At 31.2% G+C, this 27,419-nt stretch overlaps 1 protein-coding gene across 4 annotated transcripts in view; it reads right to left on the reverse strand.

The window, feature by feature from the left end:
• The window catches only part of LRFN5 (leucine rich repeat and fibronectin type III domain containing 5), a 243,866-nt gene that overhangs the window by 1,003 nt on the left and 215,444 nt on the right, over positions 1 to 27,419 (reverse strand). For 2 of the 4 annotated variants that reach the window (XM_023521759.1, XM_011376254.2), the window contains 3 exons: positions 15,923 to 17,327; positions 12,629 to 13,332; positions 5,878 to 5,921 (listed from right to left, as the gene is read on the reverse strand). In XM_023521759.1, the coding sequence (XP_023377527.1) occupies positions 5,878 to 5,921; positions 12,629 to 13,332; positions 15,923 to 17,307 (2,133 nt within the window). In that variant the 5' untranslated portion in view covers positions 17,308 to 17,327. The remainder of the gene's footprint in view (positions 1 to 5,877; positions 5,922 to 12,628; positions 13,333 to 15,922; positions 17,328 to 27,419) is intronic. The other 2 variants (XM_023521773.1, XM_023521766.1) reach the window with 1 other exon arrangement.

The following is a 27,419-nucleotide window of genomic DNA, read 5'->3' on the forward strand; positions in this document are numbered from 1 at the left end:
ATTGTGCTAGAAATCTAGAAGTTACTGAACTGTAAGCACTCAGGCAGGAGCTTCTTGCTATAAAACACAAGGCACAACAACCTAGACATGCACCTTAGCACTTAAAATGTTGCTTGGTAATTTAAAATTGGTAGATATATAAAAGGATTTTTTTTAAAAAAAAAATCTAAATGTACTAAGCCTAAATAGTTTTGCAAGTGAAAGCCAAATGTGAAATGGCATTTTCTCTTGCTTTGGTGTTCCACATTAATATTCTCAAGATAAAAAATATAATGATTTTATTCATTAATGTATGACATTTAAGTTTTAAAAAATATTCATACTGGTTTTAAAAATACGAACATATTAAATTTGTTCACCACAACTAAAGCCTAAGTGATTGCTACTTTTTTACATATCCTGCTGGGAGTTTTGTATCATATTAAAATTACATAAAATTTAATTATACACTTAATGATAATGAAGAAAATTATTCATCTTCAATAATTAGTTCTTCACCCACAGAACAAGTACAATAAATGTAAAAAATGGCAATAACTCACAAGAAAGGCATTCCATCGTTAAAATGATTTTAAAAGAAATAACATAGAAAACATTTAAAAATATTTTAATATGTTAAATGTATCACATACAATAGACACTTCTCTAAGAAAATAATACAAATGGTAAATTATAAAAATATTTTTCTTCTAACATGGGTTCTCAGTACTTAGCATTTAGTACTGAATTTAAGATATGTCTGTAAAATCTATCCTTAATGAAGATGGAAAATAATTTTTGAGAAATATACAGTTTTTATACATATAAAAAAGAAGTAATTTTTCTCCTCATTCAAAAGTAACTAGAGGTTTAGAATTTGGGGGTATAAAATGCAAAGCACAAATGAATCATGAAATATAGATTCTTAGTTATCTACTGAATATTCAATATCAAAATGCTGATGTATAACATATTTGGATAATTTGGTTATAAAATTATTAAAGTACATTATGATTATTTAGGTTATTATGTGATAAAGTTAGGCAAAATACTGTAGAGATATTTTATTTAAGAAAATATTTCAAAATATTTGATAATTTCAATAAGTGAAGTTATTTTGGGCACAAATTAATTTTTTAGCATTACCGAATAAAAGATTTACACGTTTGAGGATTGTTCATAGATAATAGATATGTGTCTTATTTGTGAAAAATAATTATTCTGGAAACTACTGAAATATAGCTAGCAATGTCATACTTTACCTTAAATATTCTTAAAAAACCATTACAAAATCACTTTAAATTACCATGAGATAGATCTAAATTTTTCTCTATTAGGTTGATAGATAGCTTATTTTGATGAGATTGAATATCAATAAGTTTTTTCTTTTTATATTTCCAATAATATATTCCCTTTGATAGAAAAAAAGATATAATTACATTATATCAAAGTTCAAGTTTCAGAAAGTAGAAATGTTGGAAAGACTAAATACACCAGGAAGAAGAATATAGTGAATAGTAGAACTAGTTTGACTTTAAAACTAAAATAAATTCTTCTAGAATAACAAAATTTATTTTAATATCAAAGTAATGATTCTATAATCTGACATATCTTAAAGAGTTTTTGATTCAATTTCATATTACATAATAATATTATTAACAAATTGTGGAATTATGGTTTACATAAAAGCTGTTGATTTTGAAGATTAGGAAATGATAATCGGTTTGGAGAACTGTGGTGTGAACCTGCCTGCCCTGAGGCTTCTATTATTATTGAAATGATTACATAATATGAAGCCGAATAAAAACTTGTATATGTAGGATATTCGAAATGATACTTTTTACTTTACTTATCAAATAGACAAACTCTTAATGATGATTCCATAAATATCTAAACATGGAATACAGAATTCCATAAGTATCACAAAGAACAAAATAGACTTTAATAACTATGGCAAAATTCTACAAGAACTAAAAATAATGAATTTGAGGTAGGTTCAGCACATTTTGGTAATGGTCCTCAATAACAATTAAAGGGTATCATGCAAAACACTGTGACAGTCTTATTAAGAGCACTATAAAGAAAAGCACAAATTAAATCTACCTCAACATTAAGAGAAGGAAAAATGTCCTGATATTGAATGCATTCTGGGAAAATGCTGTTACTGCCCTTAACTCAGAATGTAATTAAGAACTATTAAAGCTGTTTATCTTATATACTTAGGATATCTAAAAAAGAAGATAATGATTTCTAAAGGTCATTGCTGACACTACAGTTCATTTTCCCCCCCCAGACTTTCTGAAATGTTCAAGTAAATATGTCAAAATTGTGTTTTAATTATTGTAAAAATAATTAAAATGTCTTCTACATATAGGCTTACTTTATCACTTTTACTTTTAAAACAATTACTTGAAGGGAATATCATTTTTAAAAACTACAAAACCAAATATTTTATATTGGTCATTTTTCCTTTGGAAACAAAAATTGGAGGGATATCTGGATCATATACACACATTTGTTTTGCTTTTTAGTTCTCACTTCATATATATTCTGTGTTTTCCTAGTTATTATTTATTTGTAATCAATATTACTTTTTTATTCATTTATATATTAGTAGTTTCTCTAAAAGAGCTGTATGATTTTCATGGTAATTGTATCTGTAGCAGAGATTTTATGGCATAGTTTAAAAATTTAAATACCTCGATCAATACCAAGCAAAATAATGTCAAATTTATTAAAATCAAGAAACAATTATATTAAAAGCTAGTGGAAGCAATCACAGGAAAAGTAGTATTTCTCATGCATACTTAAATACACTCACACAATGTACACATATTTTGTTGTTGGTCTAAATATAACAAATACTTTATAAGAAATTTTACTTAAGGTATTTTCAGTATAAATACAAAAAAGTCAACTGTTCCTATTTTAACCACCAAACATGGCATATCATTTGTTTTACCAGGTTCATTTTAAGGATAAAAATCTTCAATCATAAGATTAATTTGTATGTAAGTACCAGTTTACTTATAATTATCACTAATTGTATAAATAATATCTTTCCCTTTTGCTCTCAATTTATCTTAGTGTGATTGGAATCTTATGATTTTATTATAGAAGTATAACATGTGATACATTAAACTATTTTAAGCTCACTCTATTTCTGTACACATACAGGGAGGATTTTAAGGAAGAAAATTGGCATAGGGCATATTCTGGCTAATGGAAATGAAATAAATGTATTAACTCTTCACCCTTGGAAAAAAAAAATCATCTTAACAGATATCTGACTATGAAAAAGAACACCTAAACCACTGACTAGGTGAAAGCTTTCTGCCTGCTCTGTATCTTCTTATTAGAGCTTGATATTATATTAGAGACTGTGGTATAATCAATTTAATAATGTTATCTTGGAAACGTTTTTGACATATTATGCAAGAAATGTGGAGAAATGTGTTTTTTTGTTTGTTTTTGTTTGTTTGTTTTGCTTACTTTTACTGTCTTATATACATAGGGGACATTTTAATTTAAATTTAATGCAATGGGCAGTGTCCAAATTTTTAGAAAATATATTTTGCTTCTGGGGAGGAAAAGACATATTACCAGCAGGAAATATTAACTTAAAATAAATTTTATATTACATTCCCTTCAAAAAAAAAAAAAAAAAGAGCGGAGAAACTGTGAACACAAGTAATCTCTTCCTGCTCTCTTCCTCACTTCATTAACACCCTGTAAAGTACTGTTGACATGTGAAAGGCTATGAGAAGACTCAGAGCACACAGGTCACAGTCTCTTCAAAGAAGCATCACTGTTTGTGCTGACCGCTGTAGATATGATAGGCCTGCTCAAGCAGAAATCATTTACCAGGAACCAAGAATAGTTATACTGAGGTCATATGGTGACTTAAATCTGATAATAGAAATGTAGCAAGGAGTTGGCTAACAAGTAAATGATGTGTTGCCACCTAATTTTGTTAAAATTATTCTTTGCCTGTGGATTTATTTTTCTTGCTTATGCTTGTAAAAAGAAAAAAGAATTATCCAGACTATAAAGGGAAGTTTTTATGATCTGGTGACATAGTCATTTGTTTTATAAAGGGAACTAAACACAGACTCAACCTAAAGTTTTTTTAAAAGGTGACATATCTCACATATATACATTCACTATGTAAATATAATGCAAAAGACACTTATATACACATGAATTTACTACATGTACAAATGACAAATCATGGAAAGGTTGTGTACCAGATTATTAGTATTTGTGTTTGAGTGTTGGATTATGACAGATTTATATTTTTATTTTTAACTAGATATTTATTTTTAATTATATTTTTCAAAGTTTCTGTATTAATACTAATTGCTTTAGGACAAAGAAAGTCATTATTATAAATCTTATGAAATTATCACATTGGCAAACCCTGTTCTATCTAAGGTAGTACACAAATTCATAGGGAGGGAGTTTACTTTTCTCTAAATTGGACTTCTAACAATGTGGTAAAATAACCACAATAATATGTAACATATCCCATGAAATCTGAATATTTGAGAAATCACTTTTAATTGATAATTGAAAAATGATTCAGATTGACTCTCCTGCTTCTAAATTTTGATAGAATATTTAGCATCATTCTAGACCATACTTCTCATAGATTAGCCATTTACTTCGTAATACATTCCTATAGATATCCTTTCTTTCAGGACAGATAAATGTCCAAAGTTACATGATAAATGAACTTTTTAATACCAAAGAGAGGGAGAGAATGTGAAAAGAGAGAAAGCATGTGTGTGTTTGTGTGCGTGTGCACGCATGTCTGTGTGTGTGTGCGTGAGTGAGAGAGAGAGATTAAGATTGAAATAGAGAAGTGGTGTGTGGTGGTAACACAATGCACCTTTCTGCAGGTCAGTTCAGTACACAGAACAGAACACAAAGTATGTGACAGACACTGTGCTAATTGATTGTTTCCAGTGAGCCATCTGTTCATTTTTTGTGACATAGGAATGGAATCCTAAATTCAGCGAAGAAATGATGCATAAAAAAAACTTTTTTTTTTGATTTGGGAATGACACTCATTAGAGGAAACCCTGAATGATTGTCTAAGTTATTGTTATCTTTTAAATACAAAAATGTTAAAAATGAAGACCCTATTTTTACTACCAAGAAATAAATCAATGGCCTTTTTTAGAACTTTTAAAAGCAGAATACTTTTCCTGTGCCAAACTTTAAACAAATGGCTGATGATTCCAGCTGTTTGAACAGATTGCTAAAGTGCTATTCTGCTCTGGATACACATTTCCTGAACCAATTAAAATGCAGAAATCAAATACTCATTTGAAACTTAAAAAAAAAAAAAAAAGACACCAAGAAGAGTAACTGGTTACAGACAAAAGGAACGCTATGAATATTTCATGGGTAGTCTTTTGCTCCATTTTATAGCAGCTTCATTCATTTTAGATAACAGTGAAACACTTCTGCTTCTCCACTTTCAATGAAATATAATGTATCATCTTAACTCCTATTATGATTTGAAGGTCAAGGATAGGAGTGAATATATTCTTATTACTCTACTGTCTTCATGAGCTACTGTCTTCATATTAGGAAATATTTTTAAAACCCATATTATATCACATATAATTCCAAGAGTGAATCCAAAGTCACGTTAGTGTTCCATTTATTCTTATAGTATGAATCAAAAATGTTCACTTAACCAGAAATATGTCTAAATTTGGGAACTGAAAATTCATTTAACTGAACTTGTCTTTACTACTGACACTAAATTTTGATTAAAAATTTCAATACGTTACATAAGCAAGCAAAATGAAAATTAAAAGTTCATTTATAAAAGAATATACCCGCTTAGAGTGTGCTGAAGTATGCAATACATAGCAAGAATCTCACCTGTGTTTCCTGGACAGTCTGGTCAACATTAGTCAGCAAAGCATCTGGGAATAAAATTTTCAGTGTTATGAACAATTCATTTTTGTAAGAAACAGACTCTAAAACATTTCTTACTGAAAACTTGATAAGATTCCTCTTAAAGATTTATCTAGATTTTTTTTTTTAAACTTACCAGTCCTTGGGTTAATTGCAACTGACTTTTATAATACTTTATAGTTCTCTATGGCTACTTTCTAATACATAATACTATAAAGTTAGAATTTTTAAAAATATTACTCCATTTTCTAAAATGAATACTTATCAATATGGAATGCACCTTTTCTGTAAAACTTTAATAAGAGAATAAGGCTTCTTTTAATTTTCCCTCCTCAAAGTAAACATTTCAACTACAGAGTTGCATTTGATGAATAAGAAAAGATACATCAGCAAAAAAAGAATCCAAAACAGGAAATGTAGTTTCACTATATTCACCACACAGAGTAAAAAATAATCATTTACAGTATAAGCCATTATTCAATAACTCCCGAAACAATAGCATGTTTTACTAAGTACCCATGTATCCTTATATAAAACAGTAATGTTCTAAGTGCAAACACTCTGCCTTTAAATATCCATATATATGTTGCAATTGGCTATAAATGTTTAGTATCATTATATAAGACTGCATAGCACACATTCTATTTCTTTCCAAAATATCCTCTTTTAAAGCAAATACTTATACTGGTCATTAAGAAGTGACACAATGGTAAGAAAAAATTAGGTGTCTTACTTCTTTCTCAGTAGGTAAGTGTTATATTATTATAAGAAAATACTTTCTTATAAAAGCTCCAGCACAATTATTCATATAAATTTACAGTGGCTTCTGAAGATTAGGCTTTACATCTCCAGATTATTGAAAGCAATAATAAGACATGTTTGCATTATACAGAAAAAAAGGATTAGGAAATTACATTATGGTAAAGCCAACATGGTATATTTAATAAGCCTCTTCATGTTACTAGATTAATTATTTGTTGGATATATTTTGCAACAGAATCACAGTATCTCTCTAGCTCATACTTCAGAAGACTGTAAGTACATCAATTTCCAAACACAAAATGAAAGGAACTTCATGGCTTTCCTCTGAATATACTTGAAAATAATTGTTTTGTTTTTGTTTTTAAGATTCATGGACATAATAGTCACCTATGTGAAGAGAATGGATAAAATTAGGTAAGTCGTAGAGATGTTATCATAAGGAAGTTCAGAAAAAGAAATTTGTACTGGAGAGTTTATATTCAATTGTAATCTGATAAATAGTTTGTACAGTTGTTCTGGGAGAAGTTCTCTGATAGCCAGCACATTTATACTTAATTGTTACATTAATTATAGTCCATGTTGTGAGACATAAAAATATGATTTTAATTTTATAATTATATGTATTAATATGTCTATATTACTTACATAGGTTTTTAACTTATATAGACATATACATATGTACAGTGTGCATATTTTATCCAATGATAACTTTAAATACTAAATTTCGACTTTGAAATAGCTGACCAAATCAGAAGACATTAGGACCTGGGTAATTTTTTAAGTGTAAAAAATTGCAAAGTTTTAACATTACCTTAACTAGGTAATTTCATACTTAAATATACTTCCAGTTACAAACTGCTACTTTCGATGTCCCACTATGTCCCACTTTATATAACACCACATTTTTTAGGATGACTCAATTACAATAATACGTTTACCATTCTTTCACTATTAAGTGATCATCTGTACTGCTTCAGAAAGGATTGTTTCTGTTGCAAAACAAAAACAAAAACAAACAAAAAAGACAAAACTAATTGTATTTGTAATCTCAGTATGTATTAATTTAGCATGGGAGAGAAAGGACTGGGTAATCTGGGAGACAGAGCTCTGAAACTATTATAAAATTCCCATCATTAACTTTAATTTCTCTTTCCTCTATGAAATTAAAAAAAAAAATAGTTCTTACCCATAAATTTAACTCAACTAACATTTAACCCACAAACATAAGGTAAGTTATTATTGTTATTATTATTATCATCATAAAACAAAGAAGATAAGAAAAATATCCTTTTCCTATCCAATCCATCTCTACTGAAGTCCTTTCTTTTCTCAAAACATTTCACACACACATACACACAGAAGCATCCACATACACTATTAAGACAAATAGACTTGACTCTTTGAGACACAAGAGAAGACTGAACAAGGAAAAGTGAGTGGATAGTCTTCATTCTGTCTAATATAAATGAACATTGCTTTCTCAGCATTATAAAATGGAATTGGAATTCTGTCACACAGAGACAAAAGTGGGTTGATATCTGCAGACTTCTTTGAAAAATGGCCCATTTATCTTCACAATATTATACACAATAAGATGCTTTATGGTTTGGAATTCTTTTAGTTATTGACATTTTAACAATGTTTTTTTTTTCAGTTTATTATTACAAATAAACATAGGAGAAAATACTAAAATTTAGGAACTAAAAGGAAATTGATGTGAATTTTGTGATAATTGTTCTATTATTAGCTTTAACTTCATAAATGAATATTTAATTGCCTTTCACTATTAATACAAGCAAATAAAATAAATTAAAATTTAGTTTGGAAGTAAGAACTTTATGAGTGCCTCAAGGAGAAGTAGAAAATACTTCACAAAAAGATAAAAAGAGATTCCTGTAAACAAATGGAATACATTTAATTCTTTAAAATTTCTTAAATTCTTTTGGAGAAAGTATGCATCATTCAGTAGTGGACTTGCTGTGTTTATAGATAGCTTACAATATTTCAAAAACTTATATTCTAAAACTTGTTTAGTAAACTGTACTACAAAGCAGCTAAAATCAACTGTCTGAAAGCATAAGATAGCTTTCTGTCACCTCAACTTAATTAACTACATTTAATGGTTGGAAAAAAAATACAAAATTAATTGGCCACAGGAAGAGTGTTATTGTATCTAATTGAAATTACTATATTTAATGTACTTCTACTAATCTATTTGTAACTAAAATAAATAATATTCATCGAAACTAACATTTTTTTCTATTTAGGATTTAAGGCAGCTTTAGATGCTTCACTATCCCTTTATGACACTCAGATACTACATATATTAAAAAAAAAACCTGCTTTAATAACAGTTTGACATTTTCAAACTGGGGACAATTATCCAGGAAAAAAAAAAAAACATAGGAACACATATAATTAAAAAAAAAAGTTCGGAGTAAATCTCTGTAAATATATTACTTGTTTGTTTATGTTGAACAAGCTGAAACCACAATGCATAATGGCTAAAAATCAAGAAAATTATTTATGAATAAGAAAGCAAGAACAGTTTATGTAACCTATACACAGCAACAACAAACAGCAAACTGCATGCTTTGGATCACATGTATATACACATGGCTGGTTAAGTGATGTGTATATACATGTATATACACATCACTTAACCAGCAACAAATGACAAAAAAAAAGAGACCGATAATTTCTTGTTTATAGTTATATAATATCTAAACCAGAAATCTCCTTGTCCTAATTAATAAAAATTCTTATTACTGCACCTTTTTCCTTGGCCCCATTCATTTACTTATTTGTCTATCCATCCATTCATTTATTCATCTTAGTAACTATTGTTTTTCTGACATTATACCAGGTACCTTTAAAACTCCCAATCTCCCAATAGATTTATTTTTTAGTTACTTTGTACTGAAACAGCCCTAAGCAAATTTTTTTTCATATACTTACAAACAGAAACAAAAAAACTTTTGGCCTTCTTGATAGGCCAATTTTTTGGTGATTTCTAAAAATATAAACCTTTTGAAAGACACTAGGAACACACTTCTAAGAAGACATGTTTAAAACTTTGGTTAACACACCCTTAAAATAGTCTTGTAAAAGTAACAAAAATTTAAATGGCTTCAATTGCTTTAGTCAAGCTATAAATTTCACAAGGTTAGATATTATAGATTTCCAAGTATTTATGAGAAATAAAAGATATTTAAAATTTCATTAAAAACATAAGAAGGAAATTGATTTCTAAAAATACAGACAATTGGAAAATACAAAATATTTTAATCATTAGCTTTGAGTAAAAATGCTAAGCCGTTGTCTATATTGCATGGTTTTAGAGCCCCCTTGATCACAATCTTCATATGTCAGAGATTCCTTCTTTGAGGATTCCTTTCTTTAAGATTCAAAAGCTTTTATATAGTTATGACTTTTAAATACTAGAATGTAAAAACCAGGAAGGAAAGAAATTAACATACTTTTGTCAATTAGCACCCCTTGAAGAAATAAATATTTAATTTAGATTTAAAATGTTTAGTTGAGATTAAAGCATTATTACAGATAAAAAAATACCATATTATCTCACTTATATGTAGAATCTAAAAACAAAACAAACAAAATCCAAGCTCATAGATATAGAGAACAGACTGGTGGTTGTCAGAGACATTGGGGGTATAGGGGGTGGGGTGCAAAATGAGTAAAGAGAATCATAAGGTATAAACTTCCAGTTATAAAATAAGTCATGGGAATGTAATGTACAGCATGAGAATAGTGTATGTATATTAGAAAGCTGCTAAGAGAGTATATTTTAGAAGTACTCATCACTAAAAAAAGGAATTCTGTAACTCTTTATGGTGACTGATGTTAACTAGACTTATTGTGGTGATCATTTGGCAATCTATACAAATATCAAATCATTATGTTATACACCTGAAAATAATACAATATTATATGTTAATTATACCTCAATATAAAAAAGAAAAAAAGATATTCATGTATCAAATTTTTGAGTTAAAAAATAAATTGTTTGGTTGGAATTAGAGCATTATTACAAAAATAGTGTCGAAAACTTTTGATATTATAAAATACTACCTCATGTGATCTTATCTATTCCTCTTAAGAACTAGCTACCTGACCCATGAAGGCTAAGTAGATTTTAGAAATGTGAAGGGCAAACTGCAGAAAGGGAAGCATGGCACAGAAGGTACTTAGGAAACACCTAGACTGGCATGGAAAGCAATCTCTAACTGCTTTAACCTTGACCTCTTTTGAAAGCTATCACATTAAATCATGTGTGATAAGATGTACCTCAGTCCAGTTAAAATTAACAAAAAATTTTATATATGCCTCAAGCAGAAGGAAATTAAACTAATGATTGACATTCTTCAACTTGTTTCAAATGGTATTTTAAGTGATCTGAGTTAGTAAACTCATTACTTTATGGCTAAATTTTTGTGCAAAGTTCTGACATGAGCCTTATTCTCAAACAAAAACAAAAACAAAAAACCCTTAATGTTAACCCTTGTTTATGAATCTTTAATAAAATATCACCAAATTGGCAAATAATGTTGTAAGACTTTCAACAAGTAAATGGGAACATTTGTAAGTAGACCTTGATTTCAATGACTATCCAAGAACCCCGTATTAACAAGCAGCAATAAATATTATTGCCTGAATAAATTTAAAAACATTTTTTTTAAAGTTGAATGGTTTCTAATTAAATTTTATCACACGTTTTGGTTAAAATAATAAATGCATTTACTCTAAAAGAAAAACATTCAATTCAAAATCACAGCACAGAAGGGAGAAACAAAACCACTATCTGGTTAATGAGCAATGACTTCATATTACTTATAAATGTAATAAGAACTTCATTAGAAGTTTTTTAAATTACTTGGTGATAAAAATAAACATCTCTTTGATAAGGCAGTCTTATATTTTTATCTCCCTTTTTAAATTGCATCAAAAAAATAATACACATTCATTCAGCGAATGTGTATTAAATAAATGAAAATACCTTCACATGCCCAGGTAGAGGCATATAAAATTGTAACTTAAAACTGAACTGAATTGTTTTGATAAATGTAAAATCAATTGCATTTTCTTCTGCCTCCCACTTAAAAAGCTGTGTCCTGGATAAAAACTATCATAGAACCATTATGGCGCCTGAACAAAAAATGTTATTTAGAAGGGTACTTATTTTAACACTGTCTGGGTAAAGCTATTGAATATTTTATTTTAAATAATGTAACAACACAGAATTTTCTCTACAATATTTGCCTAAAAACAACACCACTGTCAATGAACAAAAATAGACAGCCTACTCATTGAAAAATACCAATTATCTATAGGCGATCCTTTGTAAGACTAGAGGAAATATCATTATTAATGCAAGACTTTATTTTTCCTATGACAACTTTCATTTTGTGATCTGCTACTGCAGAACCTGGAAGCTAGTTCTAGAATAGGAAAAGGCACTAGGTGCTGCTATGTTATGCATTTTTCCCTTACCATTTTTAATATATATAATATATATATATATGAATATATACATAAATTTATATACATAAACATATATAAATTTACATACATAATTATACCCTAGAAGGTTTATACACCTTGGCTCTATTAGCTATATTTTAGAAAAACAGGAGAGAAATTTCAAATTCCAATTTCCTATGTGAGTTTCCAAAATAATTTTTTCATTAAAAAGAAACAGTAGGTTACACGGTGCTTTCCAATATATACTCAGAATTTGAAAGAGCTGCTTTTCCACTATGCCCTTCAAAACTGTTGGACTGAATTAACATTCCATTCATAGACATGCTTCTTTTAAAAAATAGTCCACATGTGCTTGGTGAGTTAATATAACAATAGTATTCCTTAATTTCTCCATTCAGGGAGTACCTGTGCCTTGTTCTGGATCTCTCAGCGGGCAAAGTGAGAAACTTACTTGGCTTTGAATGTGCTCTTTTAGATGTGGGCCCCTCTGTGACAGAATCAGGAGGTCGACTAGCTACAGTTGAGTTGTTCCTGTTAATGTTTTGGGACTCAACATTTGTGACTGCTTCATTCTGTGGTTCGGTACATGGCTTTGCGCCTGTCTTTCTTTTCTGCTTTTGGGACATAGATGTGCTTGAAGTCCAGGTAGGAGGCAAAGCAGAGGTAGTGGTAGAGGAGTCCTGACTTGAACAGATTTCTGAAGGTTGTATCACATTGTCATTGGCAACTTTACAACACTGGGTATTCTCTTCATGTCCCACGGTTTGTTTGGACATGGACTGGGGCAGCGTTACACTGCAGCCTTGTATCTGAGCCCCATTAGTTTGAGAATAGACATTGCTGACCTTGGTCACCTTGTGTTGCCCATTATTGTTACAAACCTTATACCGGATCATTAGAATGATGATGAAAACCAGCACAGATGCTACAATTATTCCACCAATAATAATAATCATGGTGCCTCCCAAAAACTGGGACTGCATGAAATGGCATCGCACGTAATCCTGTTCTGTAGTAAACTGGATGCAACCCACGACTCTTGTGGCAGTGAGGGAAGTGATGCCATCATCATATATTGCCAAGACACACAAGTCATACATAGTTCCAGCAGCCAGGTTATTGACAAGAAAAGTTGTGCTCGTAGGAGGTATCATTCTGAGGGACAATGGAATTTGTGTTAATATTAAAAAGAAAACAAAACATATACACACACAGAATCATAATGACTTCAGTTCTGTTTCATTTTGGTACTCATTAAGATAAGCCCATTTAAAACAGATATGAAATATGAGAAAAATGATCTAAGTTTATGTTTACCCAGTTAAAATGGCTAAAACTTATTTGTTGGATTCTGCATTATATTAATGATGCCTGCACCATGCCTTTGACAAGCTTACTAATTACATTGCTTGGCAAAGCAAAACTCCTAATAAAAGCCACTGCTCAAAAATCATTTATGACAAATTGCTTTTGAAAGGTATGACTGTGACATTATCTGACTACTAAACAAATCCATTTAGCACTTACAACACTTCTGTGACTAAAAGCCAATTTGAAGGAAGGGAAAACATTGACAATCACGTTAAAAACCAGAGTGGAAATGCATTTTGAAGTATTTATTTTCCAAATCAGTTATAAGCTGCTATGGAATGGCATCTAGTAAAACTAGCTTTAATAACGAAGATAATTACTAAGATTAAAGTATCTTATTTACAGATCTCAGTTCTCTTTTAAACCTCAACACTTTGTTCCCAGTATGTTTTTATCTATATATGATTTTGATGAAAATGTATGAGTAATATTATTCTATAAATATGAACAGGGCAAGGCTGTTGAAAACATAAATCCCTCGCCTTTCTGCATTGTGGGATGAAGAAATTACTTTCAGAACACAGTTTCTAAAATTTGATGAGTTTACAGACATCTCTGTATTTATTACATCACAAAAGTCTTCTGTAGATGCCTCTTATCCTCTAAACTTTTTTTTTTTTTTTTTTGGTGGCAACCTAAACTATGACCTACAGTAAAATTTAATTTGGAAAAAAGGCTTGAAACTCTATTTTTTTCCCTGAACAATATGTTTTAAATATACCAGGAAACTCTTAGGCCAGAATATGTATTTGTGATTGAAATCACTACCATTTAGTGAGTGACGATAAATACAAGGCATTACTAAGCATTTTATATCCATTATAATTTAATTTTTACAATGACTGTATGAGGTAAGCATTATCAGAATTTTACACATGACAAATGTCAGAGTCCAGAATTCAAGCCATTTCCTCAAAGTCACATAGAATTTACTTCTCATGGCAGGATTAAAATCTTGGAATTTGGATAATAGAACCTACCTTATTTCATAGAGCTAACATTTAAAATATACAGAATGTGTAGTAGCTACAGGAAGGTGGAGGGTAGGGATGGATGTTTGTCTTCGGCACACAGCCCAGGTGAGGAGCTGAGTATGACGAAAGCAAACAACTTTATGCTAATAGTCATGCATCATAGTCTACATCTCCCTATATTTAGTAATAAGAGAGATATTAGAAACCATTTACTCTAATCCCTTCCTTTTAAAGATGAGGAAATTATAACTCCACCAGATAGAATCTTGCCCAAGATTGATCACATGGCTCGCTAGGCCAGTTTTGTTTTTTCCTACCAGCACTCATGCTCAGTTTCAAACATTTATCTTATTTCCATATGAGTGAAAATCAAATTATCTCCAAGAAATCACATAGGTATATAAAGCTTTTGACTTCTCAAAAGCTTTAAGACAAATATATACATATATATATTTTTTTTTTTTGAAGCCATGATTTTGAATGATTTCCTAGGAGTAATAATAGTCTATCACAAGTGAAACTATATAGAAGGGTTAAAAAAGGAATATTTCCAACTGAAAATTGAGACAAGATGTGACTATAAATCAATGAGGCTGAACTTTAGAAAAAACATACCAGAAATTCTTTAGTCAGATGCAAATTCTTGATCAGTGTCTTCACAGGAGATTATATACTTAACTCCAGTGATACTTACACTGCTCAAACTATTTATAAACTTTCTCTTTGGAACTGTCTTAAGAACCAGTGTATATGAGACAACACACACACACATAACTCAATTACTCAAAATATCAGTCTCATTATTTTATAGTTACATCCTATTTTTGACCAAAAATGGCAATACCCATCTTGATCACCCACCTTATTCACAAGACTTGGCTCCAAATGGCTTTTGCTTGTTTCCAAAATTCAAATTCACCCTCAAAAGACGAAGATTTGCCACCACTGAGGATATTCAAAATAGTATGACGAAGGTTCTAAAGATAATTCCAAAAGTGCTTTGAGCAATGGCAGCATCATTGGGATAATGGTATAGCCTCCCAACGTGACTTCCTTGAAGGAAAGAACACTCATATGGATGTGTAAGTTCTGGTATGTTTTTGAATTTTTAAAATAAATAAATCTTGTTCTCTGATAGTCACATCTCTTAAATGAGGTGAAAAAAATAGGTAAGCATAATATTAAATACAAATTTGATCTCTCTAAAAATAACACCATTCGAAATAATTCCCCACATGTATTTGCCTTTCACAAGCCTGACATTACAGACTTTATAAAATCAAGTACTATATAAATTACAGTACAGTGTAGCACTGCCAATTAAAAAAAATCAGTAGTACATTAACAGGCCTTACACTAAGATGCATAATAAGTATAAAAATTTGCTGAATTTTCCTTACCTGTAAACAAGGGTGTCATCATAAGTACCATTGTACTGGATTTGAAACATACGTATTCCAGGGATATTTCTTTGAAAATTAAATTTAAGTAGTGCCGTAGATGACGTTGCTTCTGCCACCACAATTTTATCTTGACTTATTTTAGTATCACCATTACTACTGCTTGCATTAGAACCTGACTTAGTAGAAGTTGAGATATCTGAAGAACCAGGATCAGGTTCATGGATATGGTTTGTACTGTTTAGTAAGTGAGGGAGCTTAATTATATGAAGGTCCACTGTTTGTGTTGCTTCCCCTGCAGGATTGGAAGCAATGCAGGTAAAAGCGCCTGTATCCTTAACAGTTGTTATAAGAATGTCAAGTGTTCCATTGTCATACACCAGGGATCTTGTTGCATTTGAAATAAGCTTCCCTTCAGGAGAAATCCAGTGAATTGCAGGTTCAGGGTCACCCCTGGCTTTGCACCTCAGGGTTGCCCTTTGACCCTCCAGGACTCTCATCTCATGTGTATGACGAGTAATGAGAGGAGGCTCACACAAAAACTCTTCCTCAGGAATTGACCAAAAATAACGACCAGTTAAAAGTGCTGGAGAAGCACAGGTCTCTAGGTCATCTTCTCTGGACAGACGCCTCAACCACAACAATTCACAATTGCAATGCAAAGGGTTTCCACCAAAACTTAATGCAAAAGTAGATGGGCTTATGATTCCTGAGGTTGCTAGTACCTGAGCTCGCTGAAAGAGAGGGTCAGGCGGTAGCTTCTGCAATTTATTTGATGTTACATCTAGCCGAGTCATCTTGTGCAAGTGGGAGAAAGTCCCCTTAGGAATGTTATCAATCATGTTGTGGTCCAAACTAAGGGTGTGCAAGCTCACCATCTTCTCAACAGCATCCCAAGGAATTGTTTCTAAATTGTTATATGACAGATCCAGCTCCTCAAGGGCAAAGACATCATCAAATGCTGTAGAAGAAATTAAAGTCAGCTGATTGTTGTTCAATATCAAGTGATGGAGATTAGAAAGCCCACTGAACATATCATTTGTAATTTTAGTCAATCTGTTGCTATTCAAATGTAATGCCCTCAGATTTCTTAAGTCAGCAAAAGCATGAGGTGTAATAAAACTTATTGTATTCCTGGATAGAGTCAGGTCCACCAAGCTGGTCATATTGGCAAAATCTTTCCTTTTAATATTTGTAACAAAATTGTCTGCCAACCGCAGTTCCACAGTTCTTCTGTCAATGTTTGGTGGAACAAATAAAAGCCCTTTCTTGGCACAAAGGGTTGCAAGATTAGGAGACAAAATTTGACAGACACAACGCTTTGGACAGATCTGAGCTCTCACTGCTATGCCAATGAAAAACAGATAAAAAAGAAATTTTTCCATTGTAGATCAGATTTAAGAGCCTGTAAGAGAAGACACAAAATACAAAGTTAGCATCTAACCATTTGACTAATGTTCATATTCCTACCAGAATCATCTTATATTTATACAAATTGAAATATAAAAATAAGTTATGTATCTGTTTACTTAACAAGTAAGTATACAATATCTACTCAGTATTTGATGCTGGAGTGAAAAATATACCATTTATGGCCTCATGGGATTTGAAATCAAATGGAGAAAAGAAGTCAACAGATTATTACAATTTTGTAAATTAAGCTCTATTTTTGAAACATGACCGGGGTACTCCGTGAGAGCACAAAGAAGAGATATGTAGCCTGGAAACTTTCCCTAAATCTGGGAAGACATCTTGTTAGCTCAAAAGCTTCAAGATATATTTAAGAATATAAATACACAACGCAATATACATATGACGTATTACTGAATTGTACACTTGAAACCTATATGATTTTGTGTCACATCAATAAGTTTATTAAAAAAAAAGAATATACAATGCCACACCAATTAATTTAATAATAATAATAATAATAATAATAAAAGAATATACAAATATTTTTATTTACTAGCCTGGGGAGAAACAACAGGCAGTATTTGTTATTGTTAATCCCGTGGCATGATATTTGACAGTAATTAATTGTTGTTGATTAAATTTTATTCATCTTTAAAAATTCTCTTAACCATAGTATAATATTCACATCCTAACTGTAATTGTAGGGTCTTAGTCTAGAAAATAAGAAAGCTGAAAGTTTACCATAAATGCTCTGAGTTTCTTAAATATCAGAATATTTTACTTGAATATTTTACAAATGTGGATATTTGAAGATAATTTATGGAAAACAGTCATCAAAATACTTGACAGTGAGTCCAAAAAATCATATTTTACTTTCTTCTTCTTAAAATTTTAATGGATTTTTATTTATCAAAATTTAATTTAAAAAAACTGACAGCTTCATTTTTCCAGTTTGATCTTAAATATTTGTTGTTGAAATTAATCCTCAAAAATAAAAAGACTAATACATATATGATTAAGAGTTCTCATAAATTACATGTAGTTTTAAGTGCCAAGAGAGAAAACAGCTCAAGAAAATAATTCAAAATTTTAATTGATGAAAATGTCAAATATGGAGTTATTCTAGAAATAATGCACCTAGTTCTCTAAATGAAAAATATTCTTATAGGTTCAATTTACTTTATGTCTATTTTATGCCAGATTAACTGTGGTTGTAATGAATAATTGTCATTTTCAACAAATGAAATAGAGTCTTACTCTTCTGTTCAGGACAGAATAACTAGTACTGAACTAGCCCTTCCACAATAAGCAGCAAAAAGAAAAAAAAGTACGAAAATATACAGTTTTCAGACATCAGAAAGGAGGATGCACAGAACTGTGATCTTTGAGAAAAGTGAATTAAAAAAAAAAATGTTTTTGTTGTTATTGCTCCTAGAGACATTTTACAAACCACAGCACAGGAAGGAAAACCAGGCAAAGCATGAACAGTCTTATTCAATTTAAGAGACAGAGATTGGAGACCAGAGACTCTCAGGTGCCTTAAATGTACAGAGCAGAATACCAGTAAGAAGAGCGTTATCAGAAAAAAGAACTCCAGTAATCTCTATAAGTAGAGACAGGTCAATAGATATTAGCTACTCATAAACAATGATGAAAAAAATGGTGAAAAAAAAACTCTGTGACCTCTGGAAAAATATTAAGTTAAATAAATATACACAAAATTGCAGTATCAGAAGAAAGCTGTAAGGTAGAAATGTATTTAAAGAAATAAATGAAAATATTTTTCAAATTTGTGATAAAAATACCTACAACCCATAAATCTAAGCTCAATACAAGAAAAACCATACCAGCACACATCATAATGATATTGCAGATAACCAAAGAAAAATAAAAAAATAATCTTAAAACGGTCACAGAAAAGACACATTACAAGAAGATAAGGTGAACAAAATAAAAGTAATGGATGATTCCTCGCTAAGTTCTTTTTGAAAATAAAGCAAGATGGAAGACAATGAAAATATATTCAAGTCACTGGAAGAAAAAGGAAAGCCTGTCAAGTTGCGTGGGGATTTATACGTTCATAAAAATTAAAAGTAAAGTAAGGACATTTTGAAAGATACACACTGCAAGATTTATCACTAGTAGAATTGCACTATAAGAACATATGAAGGAATTCTTTTCAGGCTGAAATACATATCAGATGGAATCTTGAATCTTTACAAATGTATAAAAAGCAACAAAAATCATAAATCTGTGGATGAGTATTAAAATATTTTTATTGTGTTTTAATAAGTTTATAAATGGTATTTCTGGTATAGATATATGTAAAATACTACAAAAACCATCATTCTCACCCTAAACATCAAATATGTTGGATAACCTATAAATTATATATTTTAAAAAAATAATATTATAATAATGAGGGTACAAATAAAGGTAAAGGAACTATATTCCAGACAATGACAGTTTTCGATGAAAAGGGAGAGATCCATGGATGTCCCCCTACTTTCTCTACCAAGAGAAAGGTAAATAGGAGGACCTATCTGGCATAAATTTGGGTGAGGATAACCAGATCCCCTTCAAACAAACTTTTTTTTAAACTTTATTTTTTTAGAGCAGTTTTAGGTTTACAACAAAATTGGGAGAAAGGTACAGAGATTTCTCATATACCAACTGCTCTCGCACATGGAAAGCTTCCTCCATTATCAACATCCCTCACTATCACAATATATTTGTTATAATCAATGAATCTATGTTGACACATCATAATGATCCAATGTCCACAGTTTCCATAAGGGTTCAATCTTGGCATTGTACGTCCTACGGCTTTGAACAAATGTATAATCACATGTATTCACCATTATGGAATCAAACAGTATTTTCCCTATCCTAAAATTTCTCTCTGCCCAGCCTATTCATCTCTCTCCAGTTCATCTTTCCCTTACAAGTATTAAACTTTTTATTGTCTTTATAGTTCTGCCTTTTCTAGATTGTTATGTAGTTGGAATCACATAGTATTTAGCTTTTTCAGAATTTCTTTTATTCGGTAATATGCCTTTAAAATTAGTCCATGTCTTTTCATGTTTTGATAGCTCATTTCATTTTAGTACTGAATAATATTTCATTGTTTGGATGTACCATAGTTTATTTATCCATTCACCTACTGAGGACAATTTGGTTGCTTCCAAGTTTTGGCAATTATGAATAAAGCTTCTATACAAATCTGTATACAGTCTTCTATGTAGACATAAATTTTTAAATCTTTTGGGTAAATACTGAAGTGTTTTCTAGAGTATATGATAGGAATATGTTTAGTTTTGTAAGAGACTATAAAAATTGTTCTCCAAAATGCTGCACCATAATTCCCAACAGCAATGCATGAGAGTTCCTGTTGAACCACATCCTCACCAGTACTTGGTATTGTCAATGTTTCAATTTTATTCATTCTAATAGGTGGATAGTAGCATCTCATTATTTTAATTTGCATTTCTCTGATGACATAGAATCTTTTCATATATCATTTGCCAGCTATATATCTTCTTTGGTGAGGTTTCTGTTAAGATTTTTGGCCCATTTCCAAATCATGCTGTTTGTTTCTTATTCTTGGATTTTGAGTCCTTTGTATATTTTAGATAACAGGTTTTTTTTTTTTTTAATTGAATCTATGAGGGTGGCACTGGTTAATAAAATTACATATATTTCTAGTATACAGTCCAATAATGCGTTATATGAATATTGCATTGCGTGTTTGCCACCCAAAGTTAAGTTTCCTTCTGTCACCTTATATTTGACTCCCTGGTGTAACAGTTCTTCATCAGATATATCTATTGCAAATATTTTCTACTAGTCTCTGGCTTGTGTTATCATTCTCTTGACATTGTCCTTTGCAGAGCAGAAGTCTTTAATGTTAATGAATAAGTTTATCACTTATTTCTTTCATTTTTTTTTTTTTTGCATGAGGATGTTCACTTGTCCCAATACTATTTGTTGCAGAGACAATCTTTGTTCCATTGTATTCCCTTGCTCCTTTGTCAAAGACTTTGACTATATAGTTTTAGGGGTCCATTTTTGGCTCTATTCTACTCCATTTATCTATTTTTCTATTATTTCACTAATACCACACTATCTTGATTACCATAGCTCTATAGTAAACCTTGAAATTGAGGAGTATCTGTGCATTAGCATTTTTCTTCTAGATTATCATGACGATTCTGAATATTTGCCTCTCCATATAACCTTCAGAATCAGTTTGTCGACATCCATAAAACAACTTTGAATTTTAGGAACATTTTGTGTATTTTGAATATAGTTTTTATCAGATGTGTTTTTTGCAAATAGTTTCTCCTAGTCTTTGGCTTAGGATTTCCATTTTCCGGAACTGCTGTAAATAGGGCTTTAATAACATGGTGGCGAGATGTAGAGTGAAGAAAAGTGTTATGCAGTTTTATGATTAGGTGTTAGTCTTTTAGTGAGCCAATGAATGCCTCTGGTCTGTGAGGTTCACAAGTATTTCTTGGTGGTACCTCCACCACCATACTTAGATGAGACAGGACAGCTACAGTGGGCCAAATTTAGGCATTTCCCTCTCCCACATGTAAGGCTAGAGCTGGCTGGAATTGATTTTTTTACTTCTTCAGGTAATACCTGAGAAGGTTAAGCTCTAGTTAATTAGTTTCCCCTGAGGACTGGCTTTGTTAAGAAGTACGGAGTTGCCTGATGTATTTCAAAAAATGTTCCTTTCCTCTTCTACTGGCTGGAAGTATGAGTAGATCTTCCTCTGATATTTACCATGGTAATTTGCGGTGTGGGGGGGAGGGGCTTCTGGAGGTAAATCCCAAAATATCCTCACTATAACTAGATTCCCCTGGAGTTTTTAACTCTCAGACTTGTCTGTACTGAGCTTCCAGCAAATCATAATAGTTCAGATTTTTCTACTATGCCACTGGTTCCCTCAGCAGTTGCTTCTCTGAGTCTCTGCTCCAGTAACTGGCTCCCTGTATTTCCAGTCTTGAGTCAGTGGTTGCCCTGTGTTCTCTCCTCTCTCATGGATCCAAGAAAAAAAATTTCAGTCTGTTCAGTTTTTTTTTCTGTTGTTATAATGGAGTGGCAACTTTCAAGCTTGTTAACATGCAGAAGAGGAAACAAGAAGTTTAATTAACTTTTAAGAACCATGTGTACATTGGTATAAGGAAATAAACTCCAAAAGAGCCCCAGAAGCAAGGCAAGTGTTCTCCTCCCATTTCTTTTTTTTTTTTTTTTTTTGTCTTCATTGAGTCATGGGGATACTACCTGGAAAATATGGGGATGGAAAGAAAGCAGAGCAATTTCTCTAGGAATTCTATATTTTCAGGTAAAAAAAGAATTAAAAGAAAATTAAAATGAATCCTCCAGGCAACCCAGACTTTCAGCTTTGGAGGAATGGTAAAAGCCGAAAAAACAAACAAACAAACAAACAAACAAACAAACAAACAAACAAACAAACACCCCTCAGTCTCTTAGGGGTTTTAGCTATAAAAGACTGAGAGGGGATAGAGAACTCAGTCCCTTTCCTCTTATATACATATTTCTGACTGTCAATCGTGGAATGCCTGGAATGGCATTGGAGAGGTGAGAAAAGCTTCTTAGAGAAAATTTCTACCTTCACAGAATGTAGTATAGCATTGTTCCAGCCCAAAACAAAGAAATGCAGGGGGAATCTTAGAGATCAAAGAGATTTCCTTGGTCACCAAAAATGCTAGCGGCAAAGCTATAAAGCAGGATGAAGTTTCCAAATATTTAGATATTAGATAGTTCATCTATAATACAAAATCATCTATAATACAAAAATTTCTATAACTACTCTAGCGCTATGGTCCTATGTCTGACTGAATAGGAAATTCCCAACCAGGCTCTCAAAACATTTGAAGCTGTGATGAACTGAATCACAATAATACTGTAACAAATTATAGACTGCGCTAAACTGCAGAGCATATAGACTCAGCCCCCACTCTAGTAGACTGAAAGAAGCAACACATCCTTTTTAAAAAGTAAATATCATTTACTCTGTTCTCTGTGTTTTTATTATAAAACATGTTGCACCAAGGAAGAAATCATATAAAAACATGAGAAAGCAAGAAAAAGTGGAAAACATCAAAAAAAGAATATAGTCATTAGAAGTAGACCCACAGACCTCTCAGCTGTTAGAATTATCACATCAAATTTTAAATAACTATTTTAAAAATGCTTAAATATCAGTTGGAAAAGTTAGACAACATGCATGACATGATGGGAAATATTAGCAGAAATGTAGAAACATTTTTAAAAATATAAATGCTCTAAATTTTGAAAAAAAAAGTATTAGGTATGCTTAAGAGAAAACAAGGCACAGCAGAAGAAAATATCAATGTACTTGAAGAAAGATTGATAGAAAAAAATATAAAATCTGACACATGAGGAAGAAAACTAAAAGAAGAGAATATAAAGTCTGAGTATGAGGGAAAATATTATAAACAATTGGAGTCATAGAAGGAAAGGAAGAAGAAAATAGAGCAGAAAAAATATTTGAAATGATAATGGTTGAAAAGTTTCCAGAATTGATAACATTAATGATCCAAAAAGGCCAATAAACCTTAAGCAGTATAAACACAAATATAATCATGCTTAGACACATATGAGTCAATTGCTAAAAGCCAAATGGAAAGAAACAAATATAAAGGAAACAATGGAAAAAGACTACATACAGGAGAATAATTATATGAAATATAACTAAATTCTTATAATAAATAATGAAGGCCAAAACAAAATGAAATATGTTTAAAACACAAAAATTAAAAAGAATTACATCCAATATAAATATCCTTCAAAATAAACATAAAACAAAATATTTACAGGTAGAAAAATGTTAAGAAAATTTCCTATTAGATTATTATCTACAAGATATAATGAAAGCAGTTCACAAGATAGAATGAGTAGAGAAAAAGCCAACCACTGAGAAAATATAAAATCAAAAATAAGATTATAAATTAAACCTAAAGTTACCAGTGATTACTTTAAACACAAATTGAATTAAAATTTAAAGGCAACAATTATTAGTCTTCCTGAAATAGAAGTGGAGTGGTCCATTCATAAAGTATCAAAAACAACACACTTTGAAAGTTAAAATATAGACAACTAGGAATCAAAGGGTGGAAAAGATATATCATGAAACATTGAACATAAAAAAGTTGGTATGACTAAAGTATTATCAAACAAAGTAGAAGAAGGAAAAGAATGTACATGAGCTTTGTACAGAGATAAACATTAGCTTTTCATGGAGAAAAGAGGATCAGTTCATCAAGAAATGATGAAAACATTGAAAGTACATGCGCTTAACAGCAGAGTGTCAAAATACACAAAATAATACATTACAGAGATAAAGAGAGAAATTTTTTTAAAATCCACGATTGCAATTAGACACAAATATTTCTCTCAGTAAACCAAAGTAAAGAGAAGAAAGGGAATAGTTGAAATAAGAGCAAAAATTAATGAAATAGAAATCAAAGTACAGAAAAAACACATAAGTCAAACTTGGCTTTTAAAAAGGATTAATAACATTGATCTATCCTCTAAGACAAATTAAGAAAAGAAAATGTGAAAAGAAAAATTACCAATAAGGAGAATAAAAAGGAGACATCAATACAAACCCAAAAGACATTAAAAGATTAATAAAAGAATTTTTATGAATGATATCATGCCAATAAACTCCACAATTTAGATGAGATGGATAAATTTGCTTTAGAACTCAAATTACTGAGTTACTAACACAAGAAAACATATAGAAAATATAAATAAAACTGCACTTATTAAAGAAACTAAATTCATGTCACATTTCTGCAAAAGTAATTCTAAATCAAGTAGGAGGTATATATACAGAGAGATTGATAGATATAATAAGATAATTTAAATTTATAGTATATATGATATTAAATATAAAATATGTGATAATTTTGTATTATATATGTTTACATATTTCATAGATAAATATATTTTATGTTATATATTATGTGTTTTCTTATATGTTATATATCGTTATTAGATTCATAATGTTACATATGTATATATTATATATGATTATGTAAACATACATATAAATTATATATAATTTATGTATGATAAATTATAAATTATGTGTGATAATTCAAATATGTAATATATATCATATATATTTTATGGTAAAATACAAAGTTAAAAACAAGATGGTAGGCATAATCACAAAGATATAAATAATTAAACAGAAATCTAAAATTTAAAGGCAGATCTTTGGAAACATGGCAGAGTGAGAGATGTCTCCAGATCTCTCCCCTTAAAACAACATTGAAACTTAACAAAAAACACTCAAACTGCACACCAGTATTTCTGAGGAATCTGTGCATGAGAGCTATCACAGGTCAGAATCCCGGGTGTCGGGTGGTGGACTGGGAGAAATAAAGAAGCTGCCTCTTGCAGCTGCCGGAGCTCCTTGCAGAAGTATGGGGAAGAGAGAAGCAGCGGTGAGTTTCTGTAGCGATTTCCCCAACAGCCCTTCCTGGGAAAGCTGCAAGGCCCAGTCATCAGGGCATAAAACAGAGAAGTGGAACGGGACCGCAGAGGAACAATAGTTGAGTTTTGCCGGTTGCAAAACTGAGGCTGAGCTGCAGCCCCCGACCCCCAACTCAGAGGGCCCCTCCCCCCCATATCCTCTCACACCAATCATTGCGGAGCCCCAGGGGAATCTGAACAAATGCTGCTGAGACTGTTGCTGACACAAGAAGGACCGGAGGCAAAACACACAAAAGCCAACCAAAATAAAGAAAAGATAAGCACAAGGACAAGAAAGCAATGGAAACACCAAGCTACCAGAAAGCAAAAGATAAAATGGCTATAAGAAGACCTCGTATTTCAATAATCTCCCTAAATATAAATGGATTGAACTCACCAATAAAAAGGCACAGAGTTGCAGAATGGATCAAAAAACAAAACCCAACTATATGCTGCCTCCAGGAGACACATCTCAGCTCCAAAGACAAATATAGACTCAGAGTGAAAGGGTGGGAAGTGATATTTCAAGCAAATGACATTCAGAAAAAAGTGGGAGTAGCGGTACTAATATCAGATGAACTAAACTTCAAAATAAAGGTAAAGGAAGATACTGAGTAACACTTCATAATAATAAAGGGAATCATGAACCAATAAAGACATAACACTTATTAATATCTATGTTTCCAATCAAGGAGCCCCAAAATATGTAAAGCAATTACTAACAGAACTAAAGGGAGAAAGAGGCCAAAACACTATCATAGTAGGGAACCTAAATACCCCACTGTTGGATACGGACTGATCATCCAAAGAGAAAATCAATAAGGAAATCACATCCTTAAATGACATATTAGTCCAACAGGACACAATTGACATTTATAGAGCCTTCATCCCAAAACAGCTGCTTATACATTCTTCTCTCGTGCACATGGAACATTCTCAAGAATCGATCACATACTGGGACACAGAGATAGCCTCAACAAATGTAAGAGGGTTGAAATCATACCAACCATATCCTCTGATTATAATGCTTTGAAACTACAGATCAACTGCAGAAAGAAATCAGGAAGAAACACAAATACATGGAGATTAAACAACATACTACTGAAGAATAACTGGGTCACAGAAGAAATAAAAAGAGAGATCAAGAGATACATACAAACGAATGATAATGATAGTACAACATATCAAAACTTTTGGGACATGGCAAAAGTGGTAATAAGAGGAAAGTTTATATCATTACTTGGCCTATCATAAAAAAACAAGAAAGAGCCCAAATAAACAACCTAACGCATAATCTTAAAATACTAGAAAAGGAAGAACAAATAAAGCCTAAAGTCAGCAGAAGGAAAGAAGTAATCATAATGAGAGCAGAAATAAATGAAATCGAAAACAAAAAATGATAGAAAAAATAAATGCAACCAAGAGCTGGTTCTTTGAAAAGATTAACAATTTGACAAACCCCTGGCTAGACTCACTAAAGAAAAAAGAGAAAAGACACAAAAATCAGGGATGAAAGAGGGAAAATTATGACTGACATCACAGAAATACA

This window comes from Pteropus vampyrus, unplaced genomic scaffold (genome assembly GCF_000151845.1).
Source record: "Pteropus vampyrus isolate Shadow unplaced genomic scaffold, Pvam_2.0 Scaffold10, whole genome shotgun sequence".
In the NCBI taxonomy this organism is placed as follows: domain Eukaryota; kingdom Metazoa; phylum Chordata; class Mammalia; order Chiroptera; family Pteropodidae; genus Pteropus; species Pteropus vampyrus.